General features: G+C 38.5%; 1 protein-coding gene across 9 annotated transcripts in view; it reads right to left on the bottom strand.

The window, feature by feature from the left end:
- Nucleotides 1-12,708, bottom strand: part of RALGAPA1 (Ral GTPase activating protein catalytic subunit alpha 1) — a 1,007,748-nt gene that overhangs the window by 708,818 nt on the left and 286,222 nt on the right. For all 9 annotated transcript variants that reach the window (XM_053697738.1, XM_053697739.1, XM_053697743.1 and 6 more), the window contains exons 9-10: nucleotides 3,147-3,355; nucleotides 1,943-2,170 (exon numbers count right to left, since the gene is read on the bottom strand). In XM_053697738.1, coding sequence (XP_053553713.1) covers nucleotides 1,943-2,170; nucleotides 3,147-3,355 — 437 coding nt within the window. The remainder of the gene's footprint in view (nucleotides 1-1,942; nucleotides 2,171-3,146; nucleotides 3,356-12,708) is intronic.

The raw sequence follows: 12,708 nt of genomic DNA, 5'->3' as shown, positions 1-12,708 counted from the left end.
AGAAAAGAAAAAAATCATATGTTTGTTTAACAAGCTAAAGCTGCATTATTTATTGGAAAAGTCTTTTGACATATGAAGGTTTTATGCAGCTCACAGTTTGTGTTTAATGTCCTTTTAATAGAAACTTTTATACTATTAATAAAATAATGTGTTGCCCTGCAAAACTGCTAGACCATAGATATATTAACTGATAAGGGCGGAGCATGCTCTTTAATAATGGCTCAATTCTGTGTTTTTATTAATGACTCTGGTGAAGTAGTACAATATGATCTTAATCAAATCACTGAATTACAGGTTGACATGAGAAAACTGCATGACATTAAGTTTAATGGTTCTATTGTCGGTTTGACTTTTGGTCTTTCAGGATGGCTAGGTAGTAGGTGCAAAGATACTGCAAGGCTTGCTAATCTTTGTCCTAATTATTTTTCTCTCTCTCGTAGTATGTTGTCTCAAACTAATGGTACACAAGCTCTGTAACTTCATCAGGTTTAAGAGGTCCTCTCCCTCCCATGGACCTGGAAAGAAACGAAAGTCCTGAGTAAAAGTCCTTCAGGTTTTCTTAGTCAGGGCAGCATCAGAATATGGGAGGCGCAGTGAGAATTATGTCCCACAAGTTCCCATTGCTTTAAAGCCACCAGAAGCTCTACTGAAGAGACTGATATGGACTACGGCTACACCCTAGGACAAAGCAGCACAATCTTGCACTACTTTAAAAATAATAAACTCTTGATTGAAGAATCTAATCTAACACCTCACTTTACCTCTTCCTATCACTAACGTAGGCAAAGAGCATGACTGGAGTGGGAGGGAGGGGAGGAGCTATTTAACAGCTCTGCTGTGGTGCTCTTTGTCTCCTCCTGCTGACCAGGAGGTGAATATCCCATTAGTAATTAAGATGATCCGTGGACTCATAGTGTCTTAAAAAAGAAAGAAAAAATTTGGGTTCAGTGTCCCTTTAATGTTAGCATTGGTTTTTTTTTATTATAAGATTGTGTAATTTGCATTATTAAGATTAGTAAGAAAACATTTATTCTACGTCACGTTCCTTTTTATATTTAAGGCTATTAAAGTGATGGTTCTGGGACTTTACTAATGGACTTTTTGTTTCACTGTAAAATAAAAATAAAAAATATGACCAGTATATCTCTTATAATATTGACAATATTGTTTGACACATCCATTTTGTATCCATATGCAGATATTAATAAACTGGCTTTAAAAAAAAAAAAAATATATATTGAAAAGTTGTTTCATTGCACAGAACTAAACAGTTTATAGAAAAACTAAATCTCCAGGTGTTTACTCTCTAACTAATTACGTGTTTTGTAAAATGTGCCCATGGTTAATGCCATGGCACTGATTAAATTACTGGCACTAATTAAAAATCAAACAATTTGTACGACTAATTTGTAAAACCAAAATTGCTACGGTTTTATTTTCAAGTATAGTCAAAAAGTGTCAAATGCAAAGGCTTTACTTAAAGTGAATATAAATTTTGATGCTAAAGTGCCCGGTTTTTAAAAATTTGATAAAAAACAGGGGCACTTTAATTCATCAAAATGTACATTTCACTCGTGTTGTGAAAAAATACCTTTTAAACTTGACAGCCGCTCCAGCTTCCTCCGCCCGTCGCACGCAAAGCCTCTTCCTGAGTCTAAAATGAGGAATCCGGCTTCCTCCAATCATGGCTTTGAATCAAACACTGGTTCCCCCGTGGGGGAAGCCTTGATTGGAGGATGATCGATCCATCATTTCTGACGTCAGAAATGGCTTTGTGACGACCTGGGGAAGCTGGAGCGGCTGTCAAGTTTAAAAGGTATTTTTTCACAAGTGAAATATAAATTTTGATGAATTAAAGTGCCCCTAGCACTTTAGCATCAAAATGTACATTCACTTTAATGTAGAAATAAGGACAATTCTAAAAAAGAAAAAGAAAACTCACCTGCCGAAAAATTTCAATAAGAAAATTGACATTGCTGCACTTGCAGGAGAAGAACCTGCGAATTATTTCATAATCCGTAATATGCTCTTCAGCAATGCTACAAAGGCTGGATACACTGGGTTCACGCTCAGTCAAAGTGCTAGTATTGGAGTGGGACTGTTCAGGCTCTGTTCTCTCTGCAGTTTCACTCCTGCTTTCCTCTTGAGCTGCCAGATTTGCAGCAGCTCTCTACATTAGAGGGGAACAAAAAAAAATATATAGATAAGATTAATTTAAAAAGAGAGGATTTTTTTTCTCTATGATTTTGATATATGTAAATATAGTGCAAATTATATTCCATATATAGACTGAAGGGCTATTTATAGGGACATGATACCCAAATGTTGAAGCACTTGAAAGTGATACAGGGTAGCTGTCAAAAGAAGACTAGAAAATATTACCTTAACTTCTCTATGTAAAAAATGAAGATATTTACCTCAAAATGTTGCACCACATTGTAACAGACTTTAAGCAGCCAATCAGGATACTAGTCCCAGGGCTTGAACGTGTGTGTGCATCTGTCATGTGCAGGCAGTGTCATGTTATTTCCCTATTCAGTTTAAGGAAGTTTACTATGAAATCTCCCGAGATTTCAGTGAAATTTCATAAGATCACAGCAAAGCATAGTATGACCTCAGCACTGCTAATGCTAATTGCTATTATTTTTTTCAACATGCAGCTGAGCAGTAGCTGAATTATAACTGTTACCAGAGCAATTAAGAAACTGTGAGGTAAAATATCTTCCTTTTTTACTACGATATTCAGGTGATATTTTCTTGTCAGTTTTTTACAGTTATACTGCATCACTTTCAAGTGATTTAGCATATGAGTATTAAGTCCCTGTAAAGAGATTCAGAAAAACAGATAGAAAAATCATATAATACTTTGTTTTAAAATGAAGAAACATATTAGGAGGAAGAGGCCTTTTATAAATGTACTAAAAACAATAGGTGTTTACAGCTCTCAGAGCACAAAATACAGAAACCATTTTTTTTAGTTATTTTTAGTTATTACAGACAGATGAACATTAAAGTAATAAATTGATAAAAAAAAAAATCTGGTACAATATTATAGTGAATGCTTTCAATACACTACTTACAGCTTTAAGACAGCAGAAGATCAATCAACTAGGGAGATGGGTATCATGCAAATGTATTTGAAATACCTGAATATTCTTTGGCACATTCTCTCCTTCTGTACCAGGGATGTGTGACCCTGTTTGAGGCTTCGGTTCTAGCCAGAAAGACACTAGCCATCGAATAACAATCACCCTGGCATTTAGAAAGGGCTCTTTGGTGCAATATTGAGCCTCATTGCTCTCTGCATCTCTTCTGATAAGCATATAGTGAGGTTTTGGTCTCATTTGTGGTATCTCTACAATACAGTAAAATGAGATTAGATTTAAAGGGATATTAAACATTGTGAGATTATAATATAAAATGTTTAATTTTGTGTAGTTCAAAACTTTGTTACTTTCATTACTTATTTTGACCCCTTTTCCCTGCAATTTAACTCTGAAATTATTGGTTTTATTAAATTCCACTGAGTTTCTGTAAAGTAATAGACACCAAAATGTCTGAACTTGGAGGGACAGTAAATTCAAAATTAATCTTAAATGGACTGGATAGAGCATGGCATTTTAAACAGCTTTCCAATTTACTTGTGCTATCAATTTTGCTTAGTTCTCTTTATTAAAGCGTAATCCTAGGTGAGCTCAGGAGTGTGCATGTGACTAACCATTTGGCAGCAGTGTTTCTTAAAACCGCTGTTTCTTAACTCCTGTTTCTTTTGGCCCCATTCGGGCCATGATTAATCGGCCCCATAGACTGTTAAAGACACGTGCACGCTCTTGAGCTCTTATCAGCCTACCTAGCTTAACAAAGGATATCAAGAGAACAAAGCAAATTTGAAAATAGAAGTAAATTGGAAAGTTGTTTAAAATCACATGCTCTGTCGTTATCATGAAAATTTTAATTTCGACTTTACTGACTGCACTGCTCAGAACAGTTAGGGCCAGATATAAAACAGGCAATAAAATAGACTAGACCCCGGTTTCTCAACAGCCGGGCCGTGGCCCAGTACCGGGCCATGATAGCCCTGCTGGTGGGCCATGACCTGTCATGCCCCCACTGCACACTCTTACCCCACTACACACAAGGGGCAGACTGAGACCAATCAAGGCCACAGGAAAACTGTCTCACACTGACCCAAATGTATTCAAATGTATGCAAATGAACATGGTAGCCTCCCTGCCCTAACCCCAACAAGCCCATCAACCTCCAGAGCCAGGACCCCCAACATTAAAGGCCAAAGAAAGGGCCCCCAACCTCCAGGGCCAGACCTCACACTCCATGGCTCTCACAGCGACAGACCCTCGGCAGGACCCCCACACTCCAGGGCCCCCACTAAACCCACACTGAACTGCTTAGTTACTGATAGGGAAAATCCCTGATATATATATATATATATATATATATATATATATATATATATATATATATATATATATATATAAAAAACTACCGGGCCCTGGAAAGACAACTAGTTTAAACATGGCGGAACCCATTACTTTATAGAATCTAGGAGTACTATATAGAAACTAAACTTTTACACTTCTTCAATATTTAAACAAAAAATATAATGGTAAAAATGCAGCTACATATTACTCTTTGCTCTGAATACATCATTATGTTTAGTATTTACTATTTATTATTTCTTTAATCCTAGCTCCTGTAATTATCGGTTACCAAAGTTAAAATAAAGTCAAGGTTATTCTTCAATGTTCTTTTCTACACACTATAATCTAAATAAAAATAGATTTTACCAAGTCTCTTAAACAACTTAAATCTTTTTTTAACCAATATAGCAGTATATGACGCATGGAGAATATTTCACCCATCCATGAAAAATTATACTTTCTATTCTTACCCACACCAAGTTTATACTAGAATTGACTATATTTTAGTAGATATTTTAGTTAGATAATCTTTCACAAAACAAACTTCAACCTAAAGACCCTATTTGTATATGCTCTATAGAACACACTCAATGGCAAATAATGCAATTATAAGGTAAAGAAGCAAAAAAGAAAGCATTATAATACCTTAAGATAAATCACTATGATGGAGCAAACACAAGCAGGGGTGATTTCTACCAAGGGGTCTAAAGGGACATATAAAGAAATCCTACATTTTGAATATAAAGGATGAAAGGGGTCAGAAATGGTACTCATTCAAAGAGATTGCAGATGCCTTTAGGGGTTATTACAAAAATCTTTATCTAATAAACTTTATCAAAATAGTCAGGGACCTCGACAAGCTGATGCATCACCAACATTTTATGATGTTATTTTATGATGATCTTATCTTGAAAGCCTAGGATTGCGTTCATTAACTACTCAGCAAAAGGAACAATTAAAAGAACCTATAACTTATTGACAACTGCTGAAAGCTATTGTTCTTTGTCTACAGGAAAGTCACCCTTTCCTTATGGCTTTGGATATGCCTACTACACAACTATACAACTTTTAAAGATATCCTGACTCCCCAGCTAATTTCTTATTTTCATAGTATAGATGATAGCCACTCCTTCCCCCCACAAGCCTTACAAGCACATATAGTTGTTATCCCCAAAACAAATAAATTCACCTAATCTTATTTCTAATTAACTATCAATAATTAATTACTTTTGAATTCACATGTAAAAATGTATCCTAAAAATGTAGCTACTAGATTGAATAACATTTCAACATACATTATACACCAAGATAAGGTTGGCTTTTTTCATAAATATGAAGCAAAAGACAATACAATTAAAGCCCTTCCCTTAATTTGGTATACTCAACATAAACATATACCGGCATTGCTTCTCTCTACTAATGCAGAGAAGGCTTCTGACTCGGTCAATTGGTCATTCCACTTTACAATCTTTTGGCTTTGGAGACATTATTTTAAATAGGATTTTTTTCCCTTTACTCTGCCCAGTGCCAAGGTTTGTCTTAATGGTATACAATCCTCCTTTTTGGCAAGGATGTCCGTTATCCCCTCTCCTATTTCTTAGAGACATTAACTAAAAAAATTAGGTAAAATGAAGAGATCACTGGTGTTAAATTTGATAGATCAGAATATAAAACTACCCATGTCTGCCAATAGCATTTTATTTTCCCTTACTGACCTCAAAAAATCTATTCCTGCCCATATGTCAGAACTAAGATGTTTACTAGGCTTTCCAATTTCCTCAATTAATTGAAGCAGGAAATTTTGAATCTTACTCTTACTTAAAGGACCAGTAAACACAGCAGATTTGCATAATCAACAAATGCAAGATAACAAGACAATACAATAGCATTTACTCTGAATTTCAAATGAGTAGTAGATTCTTTTCGAACACATTTTAAAGTTATGAATATTTCCACTCCCCCTGTACCATGTGATAGCAAAGAGCCAATCACAAATGCATATACGTATAGTCTGAGTTCATGCACATGCTCAGTAGGAGCTGGTGACTCAAAAAAAGTGTAAATATAAAAGACTGCACATTTTTTTTAATGGAAGTAATTTGGAAAGTTGTTTAAAATTACATGCTGTATCTGAATCATGAAAATTTAATAAAACCCGAGTGTCCCTTTAAATGTTGGAAGAGGAGGTAAAATAATCTATGCCCCTTTAAAAGCTGCAATAACTCTAAAATATTTAGGAGTCCATTTAGATAAATCTTTAAATGAGATATACTGCCTTAAAGGGATACTGAACCCAATTTTTTTCTTTCATGATTCAGATAGAGCATGCGATTTTAAGCAACTTTCTAATTTACTCCTAATATCAGTTTTTCTTCGCTATCTTGGTATCTTTATTTGAAAAGGCAGGAATGTAAGCTTACTAGCCGGCCCATATTTGTTTCAGCACCTGGGTAACGCTTGCCGATTGGTGGCTAAATGTAGGTACCAATCAGCAAGTGCTATTCAGGATTCTGAACCAAATATGGGCTGGCTCCTATGCTTACATTCCTGCTTTTTCAAATAAAGTTACCAAGAGAATGAAGAATAAATGAGAACAGGAGTAAATTAGAAGGTTGCTTAAAATGGCATCCTCTATCTGAATCATGAAAGAAAAAATTTGGGTTCAGCATCCCTTTAAGCATATCTCTATTAAGTCAGCTTTTGTTAAAGATCTATCATTCAAGAAATCAAAAAGGTTCTCATGGTAAGGCTGTATAAATATTATTAAAATTAACATTTTTACAAGATTGCTGTATATATTACAAACATTTCTGATACCTATACCTCCAAACTATATTACTGATATGCAAAAATTATTTAGTTAATTTATTTTGGACAGAACCTTCCCCAGACAAAAACCAATTAATTATGTGGTTGACTAAATCAATGAGAGGTTCAGGTAGGGGTTCCTGATTTTATAACCAAGTTATCTTCCTACAGAGGATTTCTGATAGGAGACTACATCCCAAAATTTCAAACTGTGGGGTTTTCTTTTGAGATGATTCTTAGTGATGCACATAATTTAACTGGACTATGTTGGTGCCCGAGCGCACACTAAGCTTGATTGAGTATCAAACCCTATCATAAAAACACAATTTATGCTTACCTGATAAATGTATTTCTCTTGTGGTGTATCCAGTCCACGGATCATCCATTACTTGTGGGATATTCTCATTCCCAACAGGAAGTTGCAAGAGGACACCCACAGCAGAGCTGTAATATAGCTCCTCCCCTAACTGTCATAGCCAGTCATTCGACCGAAAACAAGCCGAGAAAGGAGGAAATATAGGGTGCAGTGGTTACTGTAGTTTAAATTTAAAAATTACCTGCCTTAAAATGACAGGGCGGGCCGTGGACTGGATACACCACAAGAGAAATAAATTTATCAGGTAAGCATAAATTGTGTTTTCTCTTGTAAGGTGTATCCAGTCCACGGATCATCCATTACTTGTGGGATACCAATGCCAAAGTTAAAGTACACGGATGAAGGGAGGGACAAGGCAGGAACTTAAATGGAAGGAACCACTGCCCGTAAAACCTTTCTCCCAAATATAGCCTCCGAAGAAGCAAAAGTATCAAATTTGTAAAATTTTGAAAAAATATGAAGCGAAGACCAAGTCGTCGCCTTGCAAATCTGATCAAAAGAAGCCTCATTTTTAAAGGCCCAAGTGGAAGCCACAGCTCTAGTGGAATGAGCTGTAATCCTTTCAGGAGGCTGCTGTCCAGCAGTCTCATAGGCTAAGCGGATTAAGCTTCTTAAAAAAACAATCTCTTGATTAATATTCTTGTTAGATACCACCTTAGGTAAGAACCCAGGTTTGGTACGCAGGACTACCTTATTCGTATGAAAAATCAGATAAGGAGAATCACATTGTAAGGCAGATAGCTCAGAGACTCTACGAGCCGAGGAAATAGCTACCAAAAAAAGAACTTTCCAAGATAAAAGCTTGATATCTATGGAATGAAGAGGTTCAAACGGAACTCCTTGAAGAACCTTAAGAACCAAGTTTAAGCTCCATGGTGGAGCAACAGGTTTAAACACAGGCTTGATTCTAACTAAAGCCTGACAAAATGCCTGAACGTCTGGAACATCTGCCAGACGCTTAACTAGCTGATAATCCTTTTTCCAAACCTTCTTGGAGAAAACATAATATCCTAGCAATCCTGACCTTACTCCATGAGTAACCCTTGGATTCACACCAATAAAGATATCTATGCCATACCTTATGGTAAATTTTCCTGGTGACAGGCTTTCGTGCCTGTCTTAAGGTATCAATAACTGACTCGGAGAAGCCACGCTTTGATAAAATCAAGCGTTCAATCTCCAAGCAGTCAGCCTCAGAGAAATTAGATTTGGATGGTTGAAAGGACCCTGAAGTAGAAGGTCCTGTTTCAGAGGCAGAGACCATGGTGGAAAGGATGACATGTCCACTAGATCTGCATACTAGGTCCTGCGTGGCCACGCAGGTGCTATCAGAATCACCGATGCTCTCTCCTGCTTGATCTTGGCAATCAGTCGAGGGAGCAGAGGAAACAGTGGAAACACATAAGCCAGGTTGAAAGACCAGGGCGCTGCTAGACCATCTATCAATGTCGCCTTGGGATCCCTGGACCCGGAAGCTTGGCGTTCTGGCGAGAGGCCATGAGATCCAGTTCTGGTTTGCCCCAACGATGAATCAGTTGTGCAAATGCCTCCGGATGGAGTTCCGACTCTCCCGGATGAAAAGTCTGATGACTTAGAAAATCCGCCTCCCAGTGCTCTACACCTGGGATATGGATAGCTGATAGGTGGCAAGAGTGAATCTCTGCCCAGCGAATTATTTTTGAAACTTCTAACATCTCTAGGGAACTTCTCGTTCCCCCTTGATGGTTGATGTAAGCTACAGTCGTGATGTTGTCCGACTGAAATCTGATGTTCCTCAGAGTTGCTAACTGAGGCCAAGCCTGAAGAGCCTTGAATATCGCTCTTAGTTCCAGAATATTTAATGGAAGGAGAGACTCCTCCTGAGTCCACGATCCCTGAGCCTTCAGGGAGTTCCAGACTGCACCCCAACCTAGAAGGCTGGCATCTGTCGTAACAATTGTTCAATCTGGCCTGCGAAAGGTCATACCTTTGGACAGATGGACCCGAGATAGCCACCAGAGAAGAGAATCCCTGGTCTCTTGGTCCAGATTCAGTTGAGGGGACAAATCTGTGTAATCCCCGCTCCACTGACTGAGCATGCATAGTTGCAGCGGTCTGAGATGTAAGCGTGCATACGGCACTATGTCCATTGCCGCTACCATTAAGCCGATTACTTCCATACACTGAACCACCGAAGGGCGCGGAATGGAATGAAGAACCCGGCAGGAATTTAAAAGCTTTGATAACCTGGACTCCGTCAGGTAAATTTTCATTTCTACAGAATCTATCAGAGTCCCTAGAAAGGAAACTCTTGTGAGTGGGGATAGAGAACTCTTTTCCTCGTTCACTTTCCACCCATGCGACCACAGAAATGCCAGTACTACGTCCGTATGAGACTTGGCAATTTGGAAGTTTGACGCCTGTATCAGGATGTCGTCTAAATAAGGGGCTACTGCTATGCCCCACGGCCTTAGGACCGCCATAAGTGACCCTAGAACCTTTGTAAAGATTCTTGGGGCTGTAGCTAATCCCAAGGGAAGAGCTACAACTGGTAATGCCTGTCTTAAAAGGCAAACCTGAGAAACCGATGATGATCTTTGTGTATCGGAATGTGAAGATAAGCATCCTTTAGATCCACTGTAGTCATATATTGACCCTCCTGGATCAGTGGTAGGATGGTACGAATAGTTTCCATCTTGAACAACGGAACTTTGAGGAATTTGTTTAAGATCTTTAGATCCAAAATTGGTCTGAAGGTTCCCTCTTTTTTGGGAACCACAAACAGATTTGAGTAAAAACCCTGTCCCTGTTCCTCCTTTGGAACTGGATGGATCACTCCCATAACTAGGAGGACTCGTACACAGTGTAAGAATGCCTCTCTCTTTATCTGGTGTGCAGATAATTGTGAAAGGTGAAATCTCCCTTTTGGGGGGGAAGCTTTGAAGTCCAGAAGATATCCCTGGAATATAATTTCCAACGCCCAGGGATCCTGAACATCTCTTGCCCACGCCTGGGCAAAGAGTGAAAGTCTGCCCCCTATTAGATCCGTTCCCGGATAGGGGGCCGTTCCTTCATGCTGTCTTAGAGGCAGCAGCAGGCTTTTTTACCTGCTTAGCTTTTTTCCAGGTCAGGTTTGGTCTCCAGACCGTCTTGGATTGAGCAAAAGTTTCCTCTTGTTTATTATTAGAGGAAGTTGATGCCGCACCTGCCTTGAAGTTTTGAAAGGCACGAAAATTAGACTGTTTGGCCCTAGATTTGGACCTGTCCTGAGGAAGGGCATGACCTTTTCCTCCAGTGATATCAGCAATAATCTCCTTCAACCAGGCCCGAATAGGGTCTGCCCTTGAAGGGAATGTTAAGTATCTTAGATTTTGAAGTCACGTCAGCTGACCATGATCTAAGCCATAGCGCTCTGCGCGCCTGTATAGCAAAATCTTAGCCGTTAGTTTAGTCAAATGAACAATGGCATCAGAATAAAAGAATTGGCTAGCTTAAGTGCTCTAAGTTTGCCAAGTATGTCATCCAATGGAGTCGCTAACTGTAAAGCCTCTTCCAGACACTCAAACCAGTACGCCGCAGCAGCAGTGACAGGGGCAATGCATGCAAGGATCTGTAGGATAAAACCTTGTTGAATAAATATTTTCTTAAGGTAACCTCTAATTTTTTATCCATTGGATCTAAAAAAAAAGCACAACTGTCCTCGACAGGGATAGTAGTACGCTTTACTAGAGTAGAAACTGCTCCCTCCACCTTAGGGACTGTCTGCCATAAGTCCCATGTGGTGGCATCTATTGGAAACATTTTTCTAAAAATAGGAGGGGAAGAGAACGGCACACCTGGTCTATCCCATTCCTTATTAATAATTTCTGTAAACCTTTTAGGTATTTGGAAAAACATCAGTACACACCGGCACTGCAAAGTATTTATCCAGTCTACACAATTTCTCTGGCACTGCAATGGTATCACAGTCATTCAGAGCAGCTAAAACCTCCCTAAGCAACACGCGGAGGTGTTCAAGCTTAAATTTAAATGTAGAAATATTAGAATCAGGTATCTTTCCTGAGTCATTAACATCACCCACTGACTGAAGCTCTCTTTCCTCAGCTTCTGCATATTGTGAGGCAGTATCAGACATGGTTCTTAAAGCGTCAGTATGCTCTGCATTTTGTCTCACCCCAGAGCTATCTCGCTTACCTCTAAGTTCAGGTAGTCTGGCTAATACCGCTGACAGTGTATTATCCATGACTGCCGCCATGTCTTGTAAAGTAAACGCTATGGGCGCCCTAGATGTACTTGGCGCAATTTGAGCGGGAGTCCCTTAAGCGGGAGTCAAAGGGTCTGACACGTGGGGAAAGTTAGTCGGCATAACTTCCCCCTCGTCAGATTCCTCTGGTTTTTTAAAAACAGAAAATGATCTTTATTGCATAAAATGAAATCAGTACATTTGGTACACATTCTAAGAGGGGGTTCCACCATGGCTTTTAAACATAATAAACAAGGAGTTTCTTCTATGTCAGACATGTTTATACAGAATAGCAATGAGACTAGCAAGCTTGGAAAACACTTTAAATCAAGTTAACAAGCAAATATAAGAAACGGTACTGTGCCTTTAAGAGAAACAAATTTTGTCAGAATTTGAAAAACAGTGAAAAAATGCAGTAAATCAAACGAAATTTTTACAGTGTGTATTATAGGCTAACAGAGCATTGCACCCACTTGCAAATGGATGATTAACCCCTTAGTTCAAAAAACGGATCAAAAAAACGAAATAGACATTTTTTAACAGTCACAACCAACTGCCACAGCAAGCTGTGGCCCTACCTTCCCCAATAAACGACTTTGGAAAGCCTTTGGGCCCTTTAGAGATGTCCTATAGCATTCAGAGCGCCTTTGAGGGAAGCTGGATGTCACAGTTTGTAACTTTAACTGCACCAACTGTAACTTTTATACTACAACAGTGGAAATTGTTTCTAGTCAAAATTTAAGCCAGCCATGTGGAAAAAACTAGGCCCCAATAAAGTTTTATCACCAAAACATATATAAAAACGATTAAACATGCCAGCAAACGTTTTATATTGCAATATCATAAGGGTATTACCCCTGGGA

This window comes from Bombina bombina, chromosome 1 (genome assembly GCF_027579735.1).
Source record: "Bombina bombina isolate aBomBom1 chromosome 1, aBomBom1.pri, whole genome shotgun sequence".
Taxonomy (NCBI): Eukaryota; Metazoa; Chordata; class Amphibia; order Anura; family Bombinatoridae; genus Bombina; species Bombina bombina.
The sequence above is the reverse complement of the archived record's forward strand: the minus strand, read 5'-3'. Positions and strand labels throughout refer to the sequence as shown.